The following is a 23,895-nucleotide window of genomic DNA, read 5'->3' as shown; positions in this document are numbered from 1 at the left end:
AGAAAAGAATCAAGAGACAAATGCAAGTAAGACTCAGGGAAGCTTTGTTACTCGATCAGCAAAAAAAACATCTGGATCTGTATTCGTGACACAAACGTTTTACACAAACGTTTTACACAAAAATACAAAGGTAAGACATTTAAAAAGGGTTTTTTCTTATAAATATCAGATAAGATCTTTTTTAAATCCTGTGAAACAATGAGATAAATGATCTGTTGCATAGAAAAGTAGTGAAAAAGTCATTAAGTGGAGATCATCACGATACAAGTGCATTTTAGTTCCTGTTGGAGTGAGATCAGAATGTAACGAGAGCATCACTGACTGGAGCGGATCAACGGTCAGCATGTTTATCAAGTCAAACTCATTTAGAAAACATTCAGATCAACAGTTTCCGTGTTAAACGAACCTTCCCGATGTGATTTTAAATATATTTGTTAAAGTTCAGTAATGTTTGAAGCCTCAAACAGGAAGATGACCTCAAAACAAACAGCTTTTTTTCATGTATTTGGAAACGAGACCAGTAATTTAATGAGACAAACTCAACCGAATATTAGCAGCAGTTTTTCCCAGAATCAGCTCAAAGGGAAACTCATGAGTGATTTACTCCAAAGATCAATAAAATAAATGCTTGAATATTTTTTGAGGGAATTAAAACTATTGAACGAGTGAGACCAGTAGAGTCTGTGACACGTTTGTGAAAGACTGAAGTTGTGTCGGAGTGATAATTCATAAAACCCAGAGTAAAAATATTAGCAATTACAACAGAGTGACGAGAGGGAACTGTTTTAAAACTCGTGGTGCATTCAAGTAAACTCAGACATCAGATTGCAACTTTAAATGTGATGCTCTTTTTTTCTGGATATCGTTTCTAGAAAACACGTCTCCTGAAAGACGTTAAAACCACTGGTCGGGTCCTTAAACAGCTGATGAAGACAAAGTTTGTGTTTCTGGGCCAATTATTCACAAATCTTTTGACTGAATGTTTTGAATGAAAGAACACAGGGAAGGTTTCAAAACACACTTCTGATTTTTTTTAAACACTCACACGTACACAAGGGATCAGGTTCCCTCGTCATAGACAAGACGCCAAAATATACGGAACTTTTAAGGAGAAAAGAAATCGACATCGTCTCACAATAGTAAATATAAACAACCTTTAGAAAAAATAATCTCTATTCCGAGTGTCCACGGTTTTGATAAAAGCTTTTTTTGTGCTCACTAGAGGCCGTCACACATTGTTCTGTCCGTGTGTGATAACAGCTTGAAAAGATGTGCTCGGATAAATTCACTTGAGAACATCAAGCGCTTTTGCTTTTCTTTTCTTTTTCGGCGCCGTATCTTTCCATTAACTTGAGTCCAGTCTGTCCGTCTCAATGCTCGTCCACTTCCTCACAGTCACAAGTCACAGTCCCCGAGCTCTCGACCAAAACTACCGCATCCTCTCCGCCATGTTTGTCCATGTGAGTGTGTTAAGTTTGTTACATTGAGCCGGCGTCTGTCCCTTTTCCTCGTTCATCCTCGTCCTCCAGGCTGCACGAGCAGTCCATCGCCTCCCCGCCGTCTCTCTCACTGCTGGGGACCATGGGAGACCAACTCTCCCCAGACATGTCCTCCTTGTTTCCCTCCGTCCTTCCCTCTACCTCTACCTCTACCTCTCCGTCCTCCTCCTCCTCCTCTTCCTCCCCTCCTCTCTGCCCACAGTAAGGCGGGATCTCAACCACCACGTATTTCTTTGACCAGCCCGACACCAACGCTTTCTGCCGGACGTCGTTTCCAGTCAGGCCCGCGTCAGACCTGGAGTTAGTCGCTGTGGGAATAAAAAACAGGAAAAGAGAAAAAGAAAATTAATTTAATGAAAAAAGGAAAGTAGAACAACTTCACCTGAGTAAAGAGGGGTTTAATTGTAAGTAACTTTTTACTCAACGTAACTTATCTGTGTTTTTTCCTGTTCTACCAGATAAACAAAATTACCAGATTAATTAATAACCTCATTAAAAACCTTATGTTTGGATCATTGATCATAATATTTTCAAACATCATATTGTTCTGGAATAAGTTTCAAACTCTTTGAAAGTGTTCACTTGTTAAATGCTGAAATGACGTGCACATCAAACTACTCACCTGGCAGCGTTGTGGACATCTGACTGGAGTTACAGGTGAGAGAACCGTTGTTATTGGAGCCAACAGCGGCAGCGAGGTGGAAGACCTCGGAGCGGGGCAGCTGGGGCGACACCGGTAAGGAGTGGCACTGTCTCCCTGGCAGCTGTTGCCAGTAGTAAGACCCCTCCTGCTGCGGCCCCGCGGGTCCATGGGTAGCTGACGGGTTACCGAACACGCTCCCTGGAGGTGAGTGGAGGTCAAACACCAGCGAGAACACCGACTTGCTGGGCACGTCGTAAAACTTGATGTTGCCCCCACACAGGTCCTCTCGGGCGGTGAACGGGTTGATCTTGCGGGCTTTGGAGGCTCGCTGCGTAATGGGGGGGTGGTAGTAAGGGTCCTGCACGTTGACCTTTCTCACTGCTTTGCAGGAGAAGATGTCCGATTGGCTGCGGCTGAGCCAGATGTTTCGCCGAGGACGGGGCGACTTCTGTGGGATTTTGTCGTCCTGGAAACCGAGAGGGTTCAGTCGCTTGAAGCCCTGGATTTTGTCGCCTTGAACAAAAAGACAGAGAGTCGTGTCCTTAAGGAAAGTGTTCAAGTGTAGCTCAGACTCTTGACTGATGATATGATGTCACCACTAGGTGTCATTGCAGGCTGAGTACAAATCCCTTTTTATTTTCTGTGACACTGAAAGAGATTATTATAACATTGAATTTTACTTTTAGCTTTGTAGGATTCAAACTTCATAAAATGTATGTGATAATAATAACAATGCTCATAATGATAATAATCTCGAGTGGAGGACTGGAGTCTTAAATGCTCCAGCGATTGTTAACAAGTGTTTAGAAACAGAGTTTGTTCATATAAGCACATAAATAGCTGGAGCGGGGGGGGGGGGGGTCAGAAGGAGTTCATGACATAACAACCGACAGCAGACGAGGAGTCAGACTCAATCTGTGTTTTCCACATAATAACAGCTTCATAAGAGAGCGTTCTTATGTCAACAGACTCAGACTGTGTGTTGTGTTGTTTTGTGTTGTGTTAACTTCATCATGATCTACAACACAACACCTGGTGAAAGAAACAACACATTTGTCACCAGTATAAATCACTCCTGCATCCTGTGTTGTCCTGGGGACACGGAGCTCTTCCAAACAAAAACATGACTGACTCCTGGCTCCATGATGGTCAGACACGCAGGCGTCAGAACTGGACCAAATTAGAAGTGAAACCAGGACCTGTGCGGATCGAGTATCTCCGAATGAGAACGTTGATCTCAGTCTAGTTTTTCCTCTTAAAGGAAAGATGAGGTTTATATTATCAGGAAACAGGGAACCTGGACCTGCGCTCACATTCTTTAGAGAGAGGGATCACGGTGCACGAACGTAGAATCAACACTGTGCTTCACAAGAGGAACTGGAGAGGAAAGGTTTCTGTCAGTCCCAACACTCACTGATAACAAATAATATATTGACTCGCTCACTGGCAGACAGTTTACATTAGAGTGCAAGCTGAGCCTGTACGTAGCGGTAAAGAGGATGAAAGGGTGGGGAACCCATGAGAGGTGGAGGTTTCTGTTCCCTGACTGTAAAGCTGTAAACGTACTGTGTGGTTTGGACAGCACTGCAGGGCTGATACCTTTAGGTATCGTCTTCTTGTCGTTGTCTCCACTGAGCGAGACGCACTCGTGCTCCATCTCTTCCACTTTGAGGCGAGCAAGAATCTCCTCCAGGTGCCTGACGTTGTCCGGGAAGGACGGACGGAGTTTAGGGTCCATCTGCACAAGGGAAAAAGAGTAAGTGGTTCATACATGGTGACATATTTCACTCAGGGAAGTAAAGATTACACCAGTAGGTGTAGTTCCTAAGTAAAACAGACACAATAAATATATTTACATATATCATTTATATAGCTGACTCCTCCCTTACACTGGATTTTACAAGCTAGTTTTCCAAGTTGCTTATACTTGAGTATGGTGAGGATGAATGAAAGAATGAAGTTTGAATAAAGAGTCATCAGGTAAATATGGGCTTCGATGTAATAAGCAAAAACAATTGAGGCTACTAATGATGTGAGTTTCATTTTCAGACCTGTCTTGAGCAATAATATTTATGGAGACAAGCTGCGGAGAGGCGAATGGAAAAGACAGAGAAAAAAGTGGCTAACAGATGAGGACACACAGCAAATAAGAAAGTGAGAAGGGATTGGAATAAGATCCTAGAAAGAAAATGTAAAACTGATAGAGAATTAAATTAATTTAAATTCAAAAGACCTGGATGGAAGACAAGAGAGACAAGAATAACAATAGCAACAGAGCAGACAAGGATGAGAAGAGAAGGTCGGAGCCAGTACAGCCTGCTCACAGAACTTTAATACTCTCATCACGGTGGGTTGTAATTATATTAAGTCCAAGGATTATAAAATGACGTGAGCGTGAAACACATATTTGATACGGTTTGACTTAATGTTACTCCCCCGTTTCATTAGCTAATCAATTTCACAACTAATTAACGTATGAATGTTGTGAAAAGACGAGTCTGCCAAGTTTCTGATCCAGCTTTTAGAGAATAGAGGCCGACCCCCTGGATAGCGAGCTAAATCAGATTATTCACATAATCAGATTGGCCCTCTATTCCTGAATGACTGAATAAAAAGTTACTTAAGAAATTAAGAAAAAGAAAATCCAAGAAACAGTCGTCAACACATGTGCCTCCTCCATGTTAGTGTATTGGACATGGACCAAATTAAAAAGTCAAAATAAATGTTCAGTACATTTTCTCAAATATGGTTTGTGTGATTTTAGACATTTCCTACAGAACTGATGTTTGTTCCTGAGCTTTTTATTCTGGTTAAGTTTGGATTTAAATAGATATTTGATGTTGGGAACAGGGTGAGTCGTGATGATTGACAGCTGACACCGACTCCGGCTGACGTCATCAGCACAAGATTATGTTTGAGTTCGTATCCAGGATATTTTGGCTTCGTTTCTGGATCGACAGACTCGAGAGTGTGTTAGACTCACATTGCAGCAGTTGAATGCCAGCTGGAGGAAATCAGACGGACAGTCTCCAACCATGTGCTGGAACGTGTGGTAGTCCAGGCCAAAGTTCTGGTTGGGAGGCAGCGACAAATACAGTATTAAAGTTACAACAGGAAATTCATATCTCCCCCTCTGACAAAAAGGATAAAAGAGACGGAGCTTCATCAGAAGTTTGACACAGTGCTGCTCTCGTGCCAAAGCCAGCTTCATATCAGACTAATCCCTCTGACATGATCCCGCTGACTGCCAAGTGGACTATCAAGGACTAATAACCAAAGACTCATTTCCGAGCTTGGAGTCGCCCATAAGCCCGGTTAAATTCACAATCCTCATGGCTACGCAGGGGATGATCCTATTTAACAGTTTTTATTCTTTTCAAATTCACACTGAGTTCTACGTGGCAAGCAGGGGATCCCAAATTAGACAATGTATTATCTCGCACACAAATCTGTTCTAAAGAAAAGTCTATATTTAGTTAATTAAAATATATAGACTTGTGAGGTATTATTTCCCATATGAAAAGATAAATCTCTGCATCACACTGAGATCAACGTTAGGATTAGGTACAGTGAACAAACGCTCCTCATCTGTTCGTCATGTGAACGTTTGCAAACAGGGACAGAATTATGAGACACAGAGACAGATCAACCTGTTTACAAAGCAAACATGGACACAGACGTGTTATAAGAAGGTCACAGGGTGACACTGAGGGGAAAGGAGCAGCCACCTCTGTGCGGGGCAGGAAGTCAGGGTCGGCCTGGATCCTTGCAATGATCTCACACAGGACGATTCCATAGGAGAAAACATCAGCCTGAATAGAGAGAGACACAGAAATGAACATAGACACACAGATAAATGCAAACATGAAAAAGTAACAAGAATAATTCTTTACTTCTTACAAATATTTCTTTCCTTCCTTGCCTGTTGTACAATTCTCTAAATTCACTTAAATCTTTTTTTAAAACAAAGCAAATGATGATTTCTGGGACCCAATTTTCCTCAAGGTTTCTTTAAATGAAATAAAACTCTATCGTAATCTTATTTGAGTGTATTTTCGACACCATCGGCTCTGGTACCACTCCTTGGTATTAACTAAAGGCAAAGCTCAGAGTGGGTGACTTTACCTTCTCATTGTAGGGTTCATCTCTCAACACCTCTGGAGCCATCCAGAAAGGGGAGCCGACAACAGAGAGCTTCTCTCCTTCAGCACTGAACCCAGCACACATAACACAGGATGTCAGATTACATGCAACAGGACTCTGTGTTCCTGGTTGAATAATAAAAATAAAACCAAAGTGCACACAGTGTCTCTAGCGTGAAGAAAAGCTGAAGCAAATTCAGCATCAATTTGTGTGTAAATATGTGGAGCTGGCGACACGTCGGTTTGAAATAATCCTCCTCTGACCGAGTGCACCAGCAGGAAGAGAACCCTGACCTCGCCCTGTCCGTGTTGTGTGTAAATGAAAGATGTGGAGCAGCAGAAGGAAAAGAAAACGTTCAATTACCTGCCTGCTTTTACATCTGTGTCGAGGTGTTAGCACTTAATAAAAAAAGGTTCGGTTTGAGTGAACTTATTACTCCAGGCTGCCTTTGTAATGTTAATATGAACAACATGACAGATAAACGAAACCAGGGCAAACATGCAAATATTTAAAAACTAAGCTGACTCCCCCAAGGCCTTTTTTTTTTTTTTTTTTTTGTCAACACAAAATTACCCTCTCATGCTGTGTTTACACAGTTTACACAGCACGAGATGCCAGATTTGGAAATGGCCGCCTGCGATTGACAAGAACAGCTGTGACGTAACCACAAATACGAATCTTGGGAGCCAAAAGAGGCCGTGGAGCTGCATCAAGCTGGAGAGGAGTGATAATCCCCCACACAGTTTCAACACAGTGGAGTCACCTCCTTTCCTTTACATGGTGTTAATATCAAATACTGAGAATTGATCCAGTAATTATGTAGGAAAGTAAGTAGGTAGGTGTGATCCGTGGACGACTCCTTACAGAGTAGTGGGGATCTTTTCCGCCAGGCCAAAGTCTCCAACCACTGCTGTGTAGCTGTTGTCATCACATTTGATCAGGCAGTTCTGTGAAGACAGAAAAAAAAAACATTATCAACACATTTAGTTGAGGAAGTTACAACAAAGAGGGATTCATAACATTTTCTGTCTTAACAATATCAGTCAAACATCCACTTCCTCTATGAACATGAACCTAAACCTTCAACATTACTGTTTGTTCATTGTCAACCAACAAACCAGCCGAACCTGTCGATATGCATCTCTACAAAGTTTAGACTCTTCCTCTTTCTTCTGAAAGGAACCATTTGTTTATCTTCTGCTTCCACTTGTTGCAGTGATTATAGACATTATACAAGCAATGCTGAGGTGTTACTGTACTTTCTGAATAGATTTCTTAGAACTACTTTATAATGGGAGAGTGTATAAAATAGCTCACTAAGAATACATTATAATCTCTAAAACATAGGGTCAAGTTACAGTAGGAAGGTGTTTGCAACGAGTAAATAGCATCAAATGAACATGAAATATTAATGAATAAGTCTCTGCTCAACAACCTCCAGGACAGAAGTATGAGTCATTACACTTTGCATTCATTTGAGGAACTATGATCTAGCAAAGACATATGACATCATCCACCCAGCTGCATTAACAATATCTTTCCAGTGAAAGATTCTGGTTCGATGTCACTTACACTGTTCTGTGCACTTTTGTTTTTTTCCTGAAGATGAGCACCTACAGTCTTAGACTGGCAATAAATATGTGTTTACAGCAGAGTGCACACTGTCCGTCTGTGCCAACATGGCTCCGGGTCAAGTTGGAAAACTAGAAGCTGCCGAGGAGAGATTCTCACATGCGACAGCGACACTGTGTTTTTTACAGAGAGGTTATTAGGTCTATGACTAAAAGAGCACACAAACAAAAAAGGTGATTACCAACGATATCATCTAAAATACAAGTCTGACAAATAGAGGTTGCTTCATTATCCTGGGACCTTAATGCATTTATGAATAAATTATATTAAATGCACTTCAAGTTTTCAAAACCAACTAATATCTGAAAATATTCTGTTTAAAAATCCTGTGAATTCTCTATACTGAAGAGGGAAAACTCAAAAGTACAAATCAAAAGGAAGTGTCATGGAGCAATCATCTGAACTGACAATGTCTTTTTCAGTCATACATTGTCTTCTTCTCTAAACAAACAAAATAAAGACACAACAGTCTCAACTACACTGATAACTAATTGTTTCTGCACTAACAATAAGCAGAGACAAATACATTTTTGTTTTATTTTACATCGTATCTATGTTTCTGGAACTTACATCAAAATAAGGATTACGTTTGCGTGAGCGTCAGAAAATACAGTATACTTCATATATTTAGTGTCTTGATTAAACACGGAGTGAAACAGACACAGGTCCGCACGTCTCCAAAACAAAAACACAAGCAGACCTCTGGTTTTGTTTTTATCTGCGGTTTCTCCTCTAAATGACCAATTAGCCTGTGCAGCTAACCTTGGAGGTGAGGTCCCGGTGGAATATGCCTTTGGAGTGCAGGTAGGCCAGACCGCTGGCGATATCACAGGCCAGCTTCACCCTGGCGGGCCAACTCAGGTGCGTGTTGCTGTCGAGCAGCTGCTCCAGGTTTCCACCATTGATGTACTGTAGCAGAGAAAAGATCGACACACACACACACACACATGCATTATTTATATTTGCAATACTAATACTTCACAAACAAAGGTTCAGACAGTACTTCAAGTTGAGAATAGGTACAACTTGATTTGCTGTAAAAACACTGCTTTCCATGGAATCCTGCCTCTTGCGTGTTCTACCCAGACACCTTGCCTGAATGTGACTCTTGTTGCGAATCCGTCAGACTCTGACATTCCCTGGAATTCCAGTCTCAAACAAATACTGACATTATATGTTCCTGAGCCAGGAGTTGCATGGGTATACTCTGAAAATCACAATGTTCCTGTTTAGCCGTGTGTGTATCAGTGAGCTGGGGATATGTCAAATTAAATACGGGATGTTTTATCTCAGTTAGTGAAGCAGATCTGAGAGAGAGTCGCCCACCGAAGAGAGGGCAGCAAAGAGGGTAAATCAGCTCAGTGGGGTTAAGTGTCCAGGGGTCCTGCGCTGTGCCTGTCAGCTTTGATCCAGAGGAACTTGTCTGACCTTGCTGCTTGCATGCTAACACACAGACACGCTAATCCCATGTCACACAACTCAGACGACGGTGGTGAACTCGAGAGAGCCGGAGGTGGGACAAAGAGATGGTCTGGTTCAGCTGTGGTTATTGGTAAAACCGACAGGCACGGAATTAGGACAAAGGGGGTCGATGGGGAGGGGAGGAGGTCTCGACTTCTTCACACGATTTAATGAACTGGGATTTGTGGTCAGATTAATTCTACTTTTCCGATAATCTTGACGAATTACTACAACGTAGAGCTATGTCTGAATCGCTCTTGAAAAGATGAAACCTGATCAATCTGTGAAGATACAGACTGTTGTGTTTTTAAATCCATCTCATATAATGATGTTAGTAGCTTTTCTATGTTAATTCTAAATCTAAACGTCCATTACAGCTTGTAGAGGATCCACGGAAATAGTTAATACGTGTATTCTGAAATGAAATAAGAGATACGACCATGTTGAAATATCCAAACACCGCATGCAAAAGTCAAAACTCACAAAAGGTGACTCTGTTACAGTCTAACATCTTCAAATGTCTGTCACACACGCACAATTCAAGATGTCTGAGGATCACAGCATTTGTCCAACAGATCCCTCAGAAGCTAACATCTCTTGGGTTTGGACACAATTGTGGAAATTAAAACTGATCCAACTTCCTTCCTTGATCATCTACTTCAATATCCTGGGGCTGATTATATTCTCACACTGACAGATTATGCACTGAGCGCCACGTGTGCCGATTCAAAATGCAACTCCCATGGTTCAGCGGAAGAGTGTACATGCCGTGTCAACTTAAAGTAACTGAACGGCAGTAAAGTCTCATTTGATAAAAGGCCTCTTACTCGGGCATGGCATTCTCCCCCTGGACTTTGCTTTATCCTATTCTTGGAGGTACTGACATGCTGCAGTAATTACTTGACATAGCACATGTTTGATCCATGTAAGTGCCTCGCCATGATCATGTATAATGTAGAGGAAATGCGGAGGAAATGAAAAACATACGGCCGATCACATCTGTTGTGGAAATCTCTCTGCCTCACTGTCTGCGTTTCAGGTTAAAGACCCTGGAAAGACTCACACAAAAGAATCTTTGTTTGCCGCAGCTTCAAACGGCAGTGCAAACCTACCCTGGGTCGTGACTCCCCATTAGCCCGGATTATAATTGCTCTAGCATTTTTCTATAAGGTGCGTTAAATTGAGATTCAGCAGAAACGGAAAAAACAAGGACAATGCTAAACTATTCTATGCATCTTCCAGAGGCTGGAAGGATCTCGAAGCCCGGTGCATCCTTTAACAAGTTTGGTAACTATTGCACAACGTGTAAACCATTAAGTGTTTTACTTTAATATAAATAAACTTTACCGGACAGTGGAACATAACATACCTATAAATATATATACTGTGCACATTATGCCCACCTGCTGTGAGATGTTTTGGAAAAGTGTCAGGTACTATTTAATATGCTGAACTTTATATCAAAAGTCAAAGAAGTTAAATTTAAATCATTGGAAACTAGTTAGAAACGTACGTCATCAAACAGTTTGCAGGTTTTGTGTGTGTGTGTGTGTGTGTGTGTGAGAGAGAGCTTGTTTCTTGGGCCGTGCAGTAACTTCATTCTCCATTTCCTCTTTGCACGGCCTCATGGTGGGGGTCAGGTAACATAACAGCATGGGTCTGCTACCACAGTCAGAGCATTCACATATAGGTCCTGACACGACACAACAGGATCTGTTTATCCTGCAGCATGAAAACAAGACCAACCGCAGCGTGCACGTAAGTGTATTTATGTGTGTGTCTAACAATACATGCGTTCACTTTGCAATTAGTGCACGGCAATTTCTTACAATGAGACTGCAGAAAGTCGGTGTTTGTCACTTTTGGCAAAGCTACAATGAGCACATTCACTGAGGAGCCCAACAGTGTAACCATGTACACATGTGTGTTGCCTTGAAGAACAGAGTTCAACAGTGTGGTCTTTCTTCTCCGTGGGATGAATTGTGTGTTTTGTGCCATTTGTCCACATTTACTTGTATTTGATTGCGTGTGTTCTTAAATACAAGCATGTTTATAGATGTGCATTGCCACACTGGTTGAATGTTTGCATCTATGATGAATGCGTGTTTCTGTGTAGTTTCTATAATTGGACAGTTGTTTGCTTTATTAATAATTTAGTAAATAAAGAAAATTATTAAAAATACCCATCTCTATTCTTCAAGCGCCCAAGTTTGTTTTGCACCATGCAAAGAATCCATGATTTAGCAATGTTACCCGTGTCCTGAAATTCAAATACCTAGCTTTGTTTACCTAGCCGATGTTTCTGGTTGTAAATTCAAGAGTATTTTTCGATTTGTCAGAGTGCATCAACTTCACATTGGAGTATTTTAGAGAAGTTGTTTTAGAGAAGAGTGTTTGTATATAGAAGAAGCTATTCACTACGACGGAATTGACCTATTAATTCTATTTCACCCTCAGTTCTCCTCCACATCAAAAGAATTAGGTCAGACATTTTAATAACTATCAGTAACACTCCTCTCCTTCACACGCACAGACACACAAAGAAACACTTATAAACGTACAAAGGATAATTATAGGCTATGTGCAACCTGAAAGTATTGCTCACTCTTACCGTAATGATTTGTGCTGTCACATTAAGCATTTCTGGAGAATTTTATTAGCAGCCTGTATTCTGCACTCCCTCTGTCTCTCTCATGCAGACATACTAAGTGATATGTATACACATGAACATTTAGTTTTATTACAGACTGGCGTGTTGCCGTGTCGTGTTCATGGTTGGAAAAAGTTGGAATGTGTACAAACACAGACATTAAATTTGCAGGGGCTCAAATTTGCAGGTAAACACAAGTACTGGAACATACTGGAAGTACTGGAACATATTTTCAGCATCATATCAGTATATCACTTTTCATGAGGCAGACACTTTGATCTTGCACATCACAGAGGTGTGTGTGTGCATGTGTTTGTGTGTGTGTGTGTGTGTGTATCTACCTCCGTCAGAGCGTGAAGCTGGCCTTCGTGGACACACACTCCCTTGAACCTACAAAGACACGAAAGACATTCAAAATGAAGGTGCTGTACAGGACATTTGTTGATTTGAAAAGAATGAATAAAAGATGGAGACTGACACACAAACACATCTGAGGATATAAACCACGGTGGATAGAAAACCCTGCACATCCAGCATTTTTAGTTTCTCTACGTTCACTGTTGTGTTTTTTTGATTGGTCATTATATTTTCTTATCTGCCCCTCAGGGCCACTGAACTATCGGGTCATTTCAATTAAAATAAAGCAGATATATCAAATCCTGGCTCGTGTGTGGCCTTCTTTACTGGTAGCGAACAAAGAAAGCTGCAAGAACAGTTAAGGAAAAATGTAAAATTCCAGTGGGCAAGACCAGGCAAGTTATAGCTGAGAGTCTGTAGAGAGAAGGATAATAACAGCTCAGTTGCTTTATCTGCATTCCATCCATTTCTCCCTCCACCTTACCTATCAATCTCTACATTCAAATAAACACACCGTTTACCTCTCTGCTATTTGTTCGTGTTTCTCGACCACTGTTGAATTAAAGGTTGCTCTGTCTTCACACGATTAACCGTACAACAACCACGGACACATGCTCTGCTTCAACCAACGTAAAAAAACGAGGTGTTTGTGCAGAGAAATGTATAAACCAACTTTGCTCACAAGCAGCACTGACGGCCTCATAAATCCGGAGGCAATGAAAAGGTCAACTTTATGGGTCGTTGTTAGATTTGAGCTAACAATGACCCCCTCAGTGCCTGCTTGTTAACACACAGACAGACACACAATCCAGCAGGCGTGCTCAACAAAGATGGCATTGTAAAGAATACCGTACATGTGTGAGCCTGTGCAAAAATTATACACACACACACACACACACACACAGATATTTATGCATGTATGTGCATGTTGGTAAAGACACACTCTCCCGCTTAGGAGCTCAGAAGAGAATGTGAATCTGTGAAGCCAAAACAACACTATTTGCTTTATACAAAGTAAAAACACAATTTAAAAAAAGGAAAATAAAACAATAATAGTCCAAAAATAACCACAAAATACAGAATAAGTGTAGTGACAAAAGGAAATATAAAAATGCATGAACCATCTTAAGTAACAAGTTGTCTTACAGATCATCAGGAGGACGCCTGCATTCATGTGCAGCATCGCTTTTGAAAGCTGCTCTAAGGTGCTGCTAGCGGACTGCTTCCTCAATATCACGGAGATTAACTGAGTTTGTATTTTTCAAGCATATCAAAAATATATTCTACGAGCTCCAGGCCTTCAAATCATCAAGACATTTCTTCAAACCCTTCCATGTGCATGTGACTGCTCTCAAAAGGCTTTTTCATACCCTTATGTATTCTGGAGAAAGTCATGGTTGGGGAATATAAAGTAATTACACAATTGCTCTATTGTGTAATTGTAATTACACACTCTATTACACAAACACAAGTTCACCAATTCTGACACTGTCTGTGCTGTTGTTGTGGAAAAGTCAATCAGCTCTGCTGCATGAAGTCTCATCTCACTTGATTGTGAAATGTCAGTCAACAGGTCTGACGTGCAGCACCTCTAAATAGCTGGTTTGAAGACCTTCAGGACCACAGAGTCAGACCAAGCTGCTCCCACACTGTCATACTTTGTCCCTTTTGTCCAATCAATAATTTAACATGAGGGTTCAAAGCCTCGTCCCGTTCCTTGGTGATAGAGGGGGCTCTCCTTGCTTTATTTTTGCCTCCAGGCATCTGGTGCAGCCCTAACAGGAGCTGGCAGTCTAGAAAATCCATTGTTAATAGGCTCTGTGTTTGACACAGTTTCTAACCAACCCCAGAGGAAACAGGTCACAACCACAGACTCATGAAGTTACACGATGAAGTTGGGTAAAAGCAGACGTGTACACTGTGTCAGTTGTTCCTGAGTGACTGTAACTCTCAATAATCCTACGTGAATTTAGGAGACTGAGCTTATTTCAAGTTACATCTTATAAATATCTTCACAATAGGCCTTTTGGATTTGACCATTAAACATGCCGGACAGGAAATCATTGCCAATAATCAGTTTATTACACATGGACTGATCAAGTATTATAAAGGAGCTCATCCTGTGATAATGTAATTATTTACTTGTTATTTATTATTTGAGTAATATGGCCGGTGTCTGATTGTTGTGAGCAAAACTTTATTCAGTTACTGACCTGAGTACATTTGGATGTGAAAGCCGGTTCATTAGTTGGACCTCTCTCAACATGTTGGCTCTGTTGCTGCTGATCTTGTTCATCTTCAGAGCCATGACTTGGTCTGAAGCTCGATGACGTACCTGTCAAACAGTCAAATGATGCCACACTTTAACATGCTGGAAATACAATCACAATCACAATGTTTGAAGTATACTCATAGAAACACACAGGGATTAAACATTTGTCTAAAAATGAAACTCTTTTTTTTAGACTTTTCGACCTGGGTCACTATGGGTGCATGCAGCGAGACACAAAAGAGGAAGTCAGGACATAAAAGAGAAGTGAAATGAGGTCACTGACCCCCCCTATGAGTGTTAATATGTCAGTCCAGAGCTACACAATCAATTTTTTATTATTGCGCATTGGGATTTTGGTTTCCACCTTTGTTAGATAATGGGGGCATCACCATTCATGCATCCATCTCTGGCTGGAGTCAACTAGGGTTTGAAAAACTTTTTTACCGGCCCACCAAAGATCTCATACAGGGCCTCTCTGGAATTCAAATGTTGGAAATCTGTCATAGCAAAGTAGAGGTTCAAACACTGAGATTAGAAAACATGTGTGTCTTAATGGTGCTGTGTAAAAAAACACAGTGGAATTACCTTTCCAAAAATAACTACAGTCCATTTCATTGAGTGAAAAACCTCTAAAAGAGCAATTAGCAAATTTAATCTCCGAACTGAAGCAACTGCTTTAAACATTTTCTGTTAAAAGTCCCACGTGGAAGCATTTTTATTCTCTCTGTCAGCTCAGTCTTTGAAAATAGAAAGATGACATTCACACTTCAGGTGTCAGCGATGCCACAGTACATAAATTACTGAGTATGTAGGTTCTTCTGAATATGCTCAAGTATATCATACAAATAGGAAATATCAACCTACAAACCACAGTGACTGAGCTGCTCAGCTGCAGACTGAGCTACCCACACTTGTTTACTCATTTCCTGACACACATTTAGATCCGAATGTAGGTTTCAGTAGTTTAAACGCTTCACTGATGCTCCTGTGTGTATAGAGTGAGTTTAACTGGTCACAGAGGTTTGAGCCCAACTGCAGGTAGACGGCCTTCAGCAGCGACAACACAATCCAGACATGATCAAGAGCTCCAGACAAGGAATAGAGTACTGGGAATCGATCAAAAATGCATAGTGCATAGTTGTGTTACCAAACAATTACACAACAACAACAATCACAGTTGGGTATACGTGATGTACGTGATATATGTGCCGGCTTGAAAAGTTGCTCCATCATACGCAACATAGGAAACAAAACAGAACCACAATGAAGTTTGGCAATGCATGATGTCACCCCAAAGTGAATTAGATCACATGTTCACTTCAGTATGAGAGCCTTGTCCCCAATTACACAACAACAACATGTTAAACCACACCAGACATTATGCCAGAGAGGTTCCAATTCTGCACAGATGCACTAATAATATGCTTCGTTTTTTCGAAAACAAATATGACGACATATGATGGCACTCAAATAATAATATATCGTTTGACAAAAATAATGGCAGGTGAAAATTACGACTCGGATGATCCTGTAACCTTGAATCTACGGAAATGTTGATACCAAAGAGGCAGTAGTAATGGAAATTATATTCTTCTTACGTTTTCTTCTATTAACCCTCTGACCTAGATTGACTAACTGCTGAATTGCTGTGACTGAGCAGAAAATGTGATGAATGTGATTTTACTTCACACACAAAGTCTCTGCAAGTCGCTGTTAGTGCCTCACTCAACATCTAAAGACAGGATGAGATAAGCATTAGCTCAGAATTAGATTATAAGTGACTCAACCAGCAAGAATAAAACACTGATGTTTCCTCTTTCTAAGTTCAAGTAAACTTGTTTAAAAAGGAGATTGACTCCTCTCCCATTGCCATTGTTTGACGTCACAAACTCAAGAGAAATTCCGACCACAATGTCAGTCACATTTATATTTAAATCATCTTCTAACAGTGGCTCTTTGACCATCTTCCATCATCACAGCCACCAAACACTGGTGACACAACGTAAGACGGTGTCACTTACAGCGGAGGCCAAATCAATATGGGTTACATAGGAGGGAGAGTCAGTGAAATATACTGCTGGACAAAAATGGGAGTGGTAAATTAAAAAAGCTCTTGATATAGAGGGGGAGTTATCCCTAATATATATATATATATATATATATATATATATATATGGCTGGTGTAGTCTGTTTCTGTTTAGGGAAGCTCTCTGTCTGCTTCTCTCTCCATCTCATACATACAGACACAGAAATCTCTCTGTTCCGTTCAAGTTCAAAGCGAGGGGCCGGGCTGTAAGAGCCGACAGTCTCCACCACAGGACAGCAGTAACAACAGATGGCCACTCCTCTGAAGGCCTCCTCCCCCACATCCGTCTATCCTCCTCCAACCCCCCCATTCCTCACTCTTCACATCCCCCCATCTGAATTTATTCCTGATCCCCCTCTTTCTCCTCCTCGCTGTGGCCTCCAACAAACCTGCCATCCTCAATCCTCATCTCCTCCAGTAGTAGTAGAAGTAGTAGTAGTAGTGTGTTTCTCTCCCATCTTCCTTGGCTGTCAGTCCAAACCTTCTCCTCTCCACTCATGCATGCTCTGCTCTTGGATATGTCTTTTCGCCCCTCCACTTTCCCTAGTTTCCTTGTCCTTCTTGTCCTTCAAACCCTTCAACAAACCCCCTTCATCTCTCCCTTGCCCAGAACTCCTCCACAGCCCCTGTCTGCCCCATCCCTTACATTCACAGTGAACTCCTGAAGGCTCCACTCAACCCCCCCACACTTCCAACCCTTTCAACAGCTCTCCACCATCAGAAGCTTTTTCTCCTCCTCCTCTTGGCCTCCACTTTTATCACTATCTATGTTGCGCCTTTTCATTTCATTCAACCTGACCCAGCTTTTCATCAGTGCGCTGCCATTCCCTCTGCTCGACAAGAGGCGGGATTCATGCAGAGGGACGGAGACTCTCAGTGCTGCTGCTATTAAATTCCAACAGCCTCTATTTAAACACTTTTTCACTCCATCGTCAGAAATTGAGTTTTATTAATTGAACCAAGCTGTAAACGTGTATATCAATGATTGAAACTGCTTGCTGTTGTTTATTTGTGCTGTTCTGTTCTTTCATCACTCATATGAATAAGCTGCTGTGTTTCCACAGCCCACAATGGGGGGTGTTTTCGACAGCTGGCATACCCAGAGAACAATGGGTGACACTATAATGTAGTATGGTTCTTCATACAGCTAATAAAAGTCAATTAATATAAAACTCCATTTGCAACACGTGGACCTTTAATGTCTGCCGCCCTTTAACCAGATGCACCACACTCAATAGCTGCCAGACACAGTAACATCAATAAGAGACACAGTGGAAACTGAATGTCGCACCAGTTCACCAGTCAAATACACTGTTAGCTAAGGTCATACTGAAATTCAAATTCAAAAAGACAGACAGTCTAAAATACTGGAAACTCAAAATATAATCTGATACAACAAATAATGTGACATTAAAAGGAACCTGGCTTAATGTCAGTCTAATTTAAGTACTGAGTTTCCATTCAACTACATGAAAACCAGAAGTCAGTGGTGTTCACACACATACATTTATAGAGAAAAACTCTGAAGAAATCCACAACAAAACAGGTATTATAAAATCACAAGTTACAACCATCCAACGTAAATAAATAATCACTTTACGTCAAATGTAAACATAAATGTAAATATGTCTATTCTGTCAAATACAGAACTTCATATCAGCACAAACATAAACAATACAAATATGTCTGTGAAAGGTTCTTATCGGCCAGCTGATACTTCAGTCGGGCTCTAATTACAAATTAAACTGAGCCGTGCTATAATTGCACACTGTCACGGTGGCTTTGATGACACAACTCGATGAAGAAAATGTAATTCCTCTGCTGATGGATGCTGATGATGAGGGATTAATTTAGCAAAGCCAAACTAATAGCACTAAATGTGCTTGTGTGACTCCCATTCACATGTCTGCAAGGGGGAGGGGAAGTAACAGGGTTAACAACCCCGTATTTAATTGATGTCTTTGAACGGAGTCTAACTTGACCTAAAAATGTCTGCGACACAGTCATGAGTGAAGACCAAGCTCACTCGGAAACAATCAGTCTTCGACCCACCGAGCACATCAACTTGACAAGTCAAATCAAACAGAAAATGAATCTGGGCGTCAGTTTCTTCACTCACAAATGCCATTTATCTGTAAGAGCCACACTCAGCAAGTTCCCCTTATCTTTTTTTGTATTGGGGGGGTCCCTGTTCTTCTTTTCCCTCAGTCGTATATGGAGGTGACGTCAGCTACGATCAGTACACACCTGGGTCTGGTGTGCCCTGCCCTTTAAAAGGCCTTGCATCATTCGTGTCTCTGTCTTGCACTCTCTGAGGGATGAGGTTGTCTTTCCCTGACGGCCCTTCCTATCTTGTTTTGTTTAAATATATGTCTTTAAACATAACCGTCAACAGTCATCTCCCTCCTTGTCTGACACTCTATTGAGCTGGGTTGTGACATGACTAATGCACAAAATGCACAGCACACAAGCATCATTTTTTACACCAACAAGGGAAAAAGAAATCAGTCCTGTGGTTATGAGTACGTATGATCTTTACACATTGAAACAGACAGAAGATGAAGTCAAGCAGAGCAGGGGAAAGCCAAAGACCGACTGAGTAAATGAAAGGAGAAAAAAGGATACGCAGAAATAAGAGAACAAGTAATAACGGATCTCAACCCCACCTTGAAGACATCGGAGAAGAATCCAGAGCCAATCCACTCACAGGTGAAGTCATCAAGGCGTGTGAGACAGGAGAAGGCACTGATCAGGGCTCTGTAGGACGATGGCCACACCCTGCCCACCTGCAGAAGATATGAACAGACCGGTGAGAACAGGCCAAATGGGTGATTTATCTGACAGGGCAGTATCTGCACTGCTATAATTTACTTGTTTCTGAGGAAAATGAGATAAAGGTCACATTATCTGTCTGACTGTACGTAGGACAAGAACTAGATACCAAGAGTGATTTAAACCAGCAAACATAAGATGTTCTCAGTCTCTACTCCTCACAGACAGAAATGAGCAGAGAGTGAAACAAGTACATACACGAGACCCAAACACACTTTGAGCTAATAGCTAGCTATATTCATTTTTGTGTCGTTAGGCAACTCAGCAAACCACTTCCAAATCCTGCGGGAACACAAATTCCAGTATGTGTCAATACACAAACAGACAAATCCCTTGTTGCACCAGCCCTGTTCACTCGTACATTTATGCTATTATTGGCACAGAAGAGCAACTCATGCAAAACAAATGTGTAAAATGGTCGATGGGAACAACATGAATAACAAGGATTTCAATTTAACATCAAAACACACCCAAACGGAGCTTTCTGGTTCTGGTGATCATAGTGCTGTACAATAATGAGATCCACAATTTCACCAGAATGACACACTGCGCCCAGCTGAATTTAGTCTGTTTGTTTTTGGACCCTGTATAATGTAATGCACGCCCTGCACCAGTGAAATGTTCCCTGAATTAAAAAAAACGAGGACTGACCTGTGGAGGCGGTCCCATGCCCATCTCACAGACCCCTGCCCCTCCGACAGTGTCCCTGTCCTCGGTGAGACGTTCAGGTCGAGTTGGGAACCCAGCAATGGAATTGCGCTTATTCCGGTCCATGGTGATGTGACTGATGGTGATACCAGTGAGGGTAATATGAGCCTTCCTCTGTGATGTACCCACATGACAAGAGGACTGGATTGCTTTAATGGTGCCGAGGATTCCACGGCAGCACAGAATCTACTCAGTTTGTGTCCTGGGAGGAAATATGTCACACACATAGACGTCCAAGATGATTCCTACGGGTCCAGTTCCTCACTGCCTGTAACTGAAGAGTCCACTGGGACGGGAGGGACTTCACTTATTTGAGATGTATAGAAAGTCCTTGGAGACCTGGAGAAAATGAAAAAGGGGTTTATATTGATTTGAGATTAAGACATGTAAAGTAGCAGTGCGGGATGTTGTTATGCTGCACACCCGGAATAAAAGAAACAAGAGCTGCCAAGCTGGTCTTTCATGAAAGGTTAAGATATGTAGAACTGTTTTTGTAGACTGGGTCTTGCATTAGGATGGATGAGACAAGCCACTATTGCTCAACAGGGCCAAATATAATGGCTGTAATAAGGGCTGATTGTCCAATTATGGGAGATTAGCCAAGAAATAGCTCAGGTCCCGGACCTTTCTGCCATCCAAAACAAATTCAGCAGGGTACAAAGGCGAACAGGAAAGGAAGTCTGTGGCTAAAGGTCTTGTAAACAATGTGGCTTTCATAGCCAACGTTTAAGAATATTTGAGGCCAGAGGGGAATTTTTTTGACTGATGTAACATGTCGAGTCTGGTTATAAATATTTCTTTTCAAATACTCTAGAGAGAGGGACAGAAAAGTAGATTGGAAACTGGAAAAAACATTTATTCTGCCTGTGATATGAACAGAAAATCTCCCAACAACATCAACGACCTATGAAGAACAGTGTATGTAATTAATTCATCAACTAATTACCCCCTAAGACTAAGCACCTACACAACAGTTGAATAGAATAATAGATGATGCAGACTGAGTGAAGCGAGATGACCTTTCACAAAGTAAAACCCAGATGACCAGCAGGTAGTAAAGACAACTGCATGAATAATATATATCTATAAAGCAGAGTTCACACTGCTGCTTTTAAAACTACAAAACCTTTCATCGTGTACTTGTGTTGATTTCTGTCCACACACGGCATCAATCTATTTCACTCATATCTATCAGAATAAAACTCCAATAATTAAGTTAAATGTAAGAAAGGTGCTGATTTAAGATGAATAAATCAACAGAGACTAACAAATGTCCAAGTCTGGCCCAGATGAGGTCTGATAAGATCAGATCCTAAAGACAATATATGACAGAGCCAGATTCTGCTTTGGTCCGTTACCATTACATGACAGACGCTTGCAAGTTACTGTCGATCTCCTGGACGACTTCTGAGATCATTCTCTGTCCCAGCAACATCCTTAAAAGGCTTTTCATCCTCCTCTTTCTTTTTTCTCTGCAATGACACTTCATTTTTATGCCTTGCTGAAATGGTACGGCAAAGCTGAAAGTGCCCGTGCCAAGAAAAATACAAGCCACAAGTACCAGGCCAAAGCTTTCCTATCTAATTTAAGTAGCTTTTCCGATCTAAGAGCAGGAACAGAGGCACGCTTTTCATCCTCGTATTTGTATCAGAGTTGACAACAAGAGGTCAGCATGTAAAATTCACCCTTGATTCAACACTACGGGCTTCAGTTCCCACACACCCACATCAGTGGTCAAAGCAGCTGATGCTGACTAAACATAAACATCCTACACTTGAATATCAGTCATGCAAACACTGAGATGCTGCATTATTCTACCAACTGTGGGTGGCTTCATTCGGAAAGATCCTCCCAGTCTAAAGCGGTACGCTGACCACCCCAACATTTTTTTTACACCCACTTCTGCAATAAACACGAAAAACACACATCAATCACAAGGAACTTTGGCCACACACTGTATAAAATAACTTTGTACTATTAAAAATAAATTCAAAGTCCTGTAATATTGTGCTCGTCCTCGTTTAACTATATTCCTGGAAATGTGGATTTAGATAAGAAAGAAAAATACAGACAAGCTACAAAAGTTCATTGCTATATTTGTTTCCAAACCATACCATGTTGCCTACATATCCAGAGGGCCTGCATTTAAAACACCACACTAAAGAGGCTATGCTTGGAAAGGGGTGGAATTTTAAAAGGCGGCCCTTTTTTTGGGTTCTGTAAAATGTGGCTTGTTGCTACTCCGAAACAGATGGGACATCTCTGCAGCAGCTTCAGGCCAAATGTTTCAACAGTAGTTTGGGGTCCTGAACACTATCCAGCTGTGTCTCAGTGGATTACAGGCTAATAGAGAACGTCCACAATAAATCAAAACTCAAAGTGATGTTATAATGACGAGTTGAGCGTGGCTCTCTGAAGTGCAAGAGGTATTGAATGACAGTGGAGATGTGAGGGTGAACACAATGAAGGAACAACACAGATCTATTCTTAGTATTTCTAAATAGACAGTGTGTGTTTAAAAGTACAATTACATTTGCATTTTAGTTATCTGTCAAGACTTTATCCTGCAAGGTCACATTCAATAAAAAAAGGAATAAGCAGCATCTTATCTGACCAGCATCTAAACCTGGTGACCTGGCCGTGATATGTGAGCCGCTGCATACCTGTCATTCTTCAAGGGTTTAAAGTAATGAACGAGTCCACGGGGCAGACACCGTGGAAAGAAACTGGAAAACCATGAACCACTAATGAGTCCGGGGAGCTTTACAACAAGTCACATGAAGTTAGCTTTCGGGTTAAAGTCTGGCTGACTCACCTGGTGTGGTCCCCGGGAGAAGTTTGTGAGAGCAGTGGAGCTCCATGACTTCCCCTCCTCAGAAGATAAATATCCCGAAAACCAGAGACGACGACGACAACAACGACGACAACAACAACAACAACAACAACAAAGTTTAGTCACGCAGTTAGCTCGGTGGCTAAAGCTGCCTGGCTAGTTTGTCAACAGAACTCGGGGCTAACGTTAACCGACGAAGTTTTGTTGAAAAGTCCGCATTGGTGAGAAGAGCCCGGCTCCTCCGGGTGGACCCCCGGGTGTGTCGGTGTCCTCGTCGTGTCCTCCGGAGCAGTACGGTCCGGTGTGTCCCCCTCGCGCTGCCCGGGGTCCGTGTCTCTGACGCTTGTTGCCGTTTGACAGCTCCGTCGTCTCCCCCTGCTACTCCCACTGACCCCGCCCACGTTTGAGCGACGCGTCGCCCCGACCAATGAGCGTGCGACTTCCCCCTCGCGCTGCTTTTGAGAAAAAAAGTTTTTAACAAAAATAAAGCGCACGTGCGAAACACATTCAAAACTTAACTAGCGCAGTTTGTGTGCACGTGTCTGTACGTGCTTCTCTCGTGTAAAGGTCACTGTGACCACTGGAACACTGTGACCTTTGACCTCCTTGCATATTGTAAATGGAATCAGTTCATCTTTGAGTCCAAGTGAATCTTTGCACAACATCTGAAGACATTCCCTCGAGCTGATCTGAAGATATAACTTCAAGAAAAACATAAACATAGTTTGTAAAACCACCCTGACCTTGACCTTTGACCCTTAGCTACGAATATCAAACGA

At 41.6% G+C, this 23,895-nt stretch overlaps 1 protein-coding gene across 2 annotated transcripts; it reads right to left on the bottom strand.

Annotated features, from left to right (window-relative positions):
• Window positions 1-27: 27 nt before the first annotated feature.
• On the bottom strand, window positions 28-23,505 carry tesk2 (testis associated actin remodelling kinase 2). Of its 2 annotated transcripts, none has more exons than XM_020107992.2 (13): window positions 23,099-23,505; window positions 20,227-20,622; window positions 19,410-19,529; window positions 14,599-14,720; window positions 12,370-12,418; window positions 8,680-8,826; window positions 7,150-7,232; window positions 6,268-6,352; window positions 5,871-5,954; window positions 5,126-5,212; window positions 3,709-3,880; window positions 2,122-2,655; window positions 28-1,807 (listed from the first exon to the last, which is right to left on the bottom strand). In XM_020107992.2, exons 2-13 carry the CDS (start codon window positions 20,347-20,349, stop codon window positions 1,479-1,481), a joined length of 1,935 nt encoding a protein of 644 aa, XP_019963551.2. In that variant the 5' UTR covers window positions 20,350-20,622; window positions 23,099-23,505; the 3' UTR covers window positions 28-1,478. The 2 variants fall into 2 exon arrangements, with proteins under 2 accessions (XP_019963551.2, XP_069367033.1); XM_069510932.1 differs by having other exon boundaries at window positions 3,742-3,880.
• Window positions 23,506-23,895: the final 390 nt, after the last annotated feature.

This window comes from Paralichthys olivaceus, chromosome 16, assembly GCF_024713975.1.
Source record: "Paralichthys olivaceus isolate ysfri-2021 chromosome 16, ASM2471397v2, whole genome shotgun sequence".
Taxonomy (NCBI): domain Eukaryota; kingdom Metazoa; phylum Chordata; class Actinopteri; order Pleuronectiformes; family Paralichthyidae; genus Paralichthys; species Paralichthys olivaceus.
This window is presented reverse-complemented; position numbering and strand designations above follow the sequence as displayed.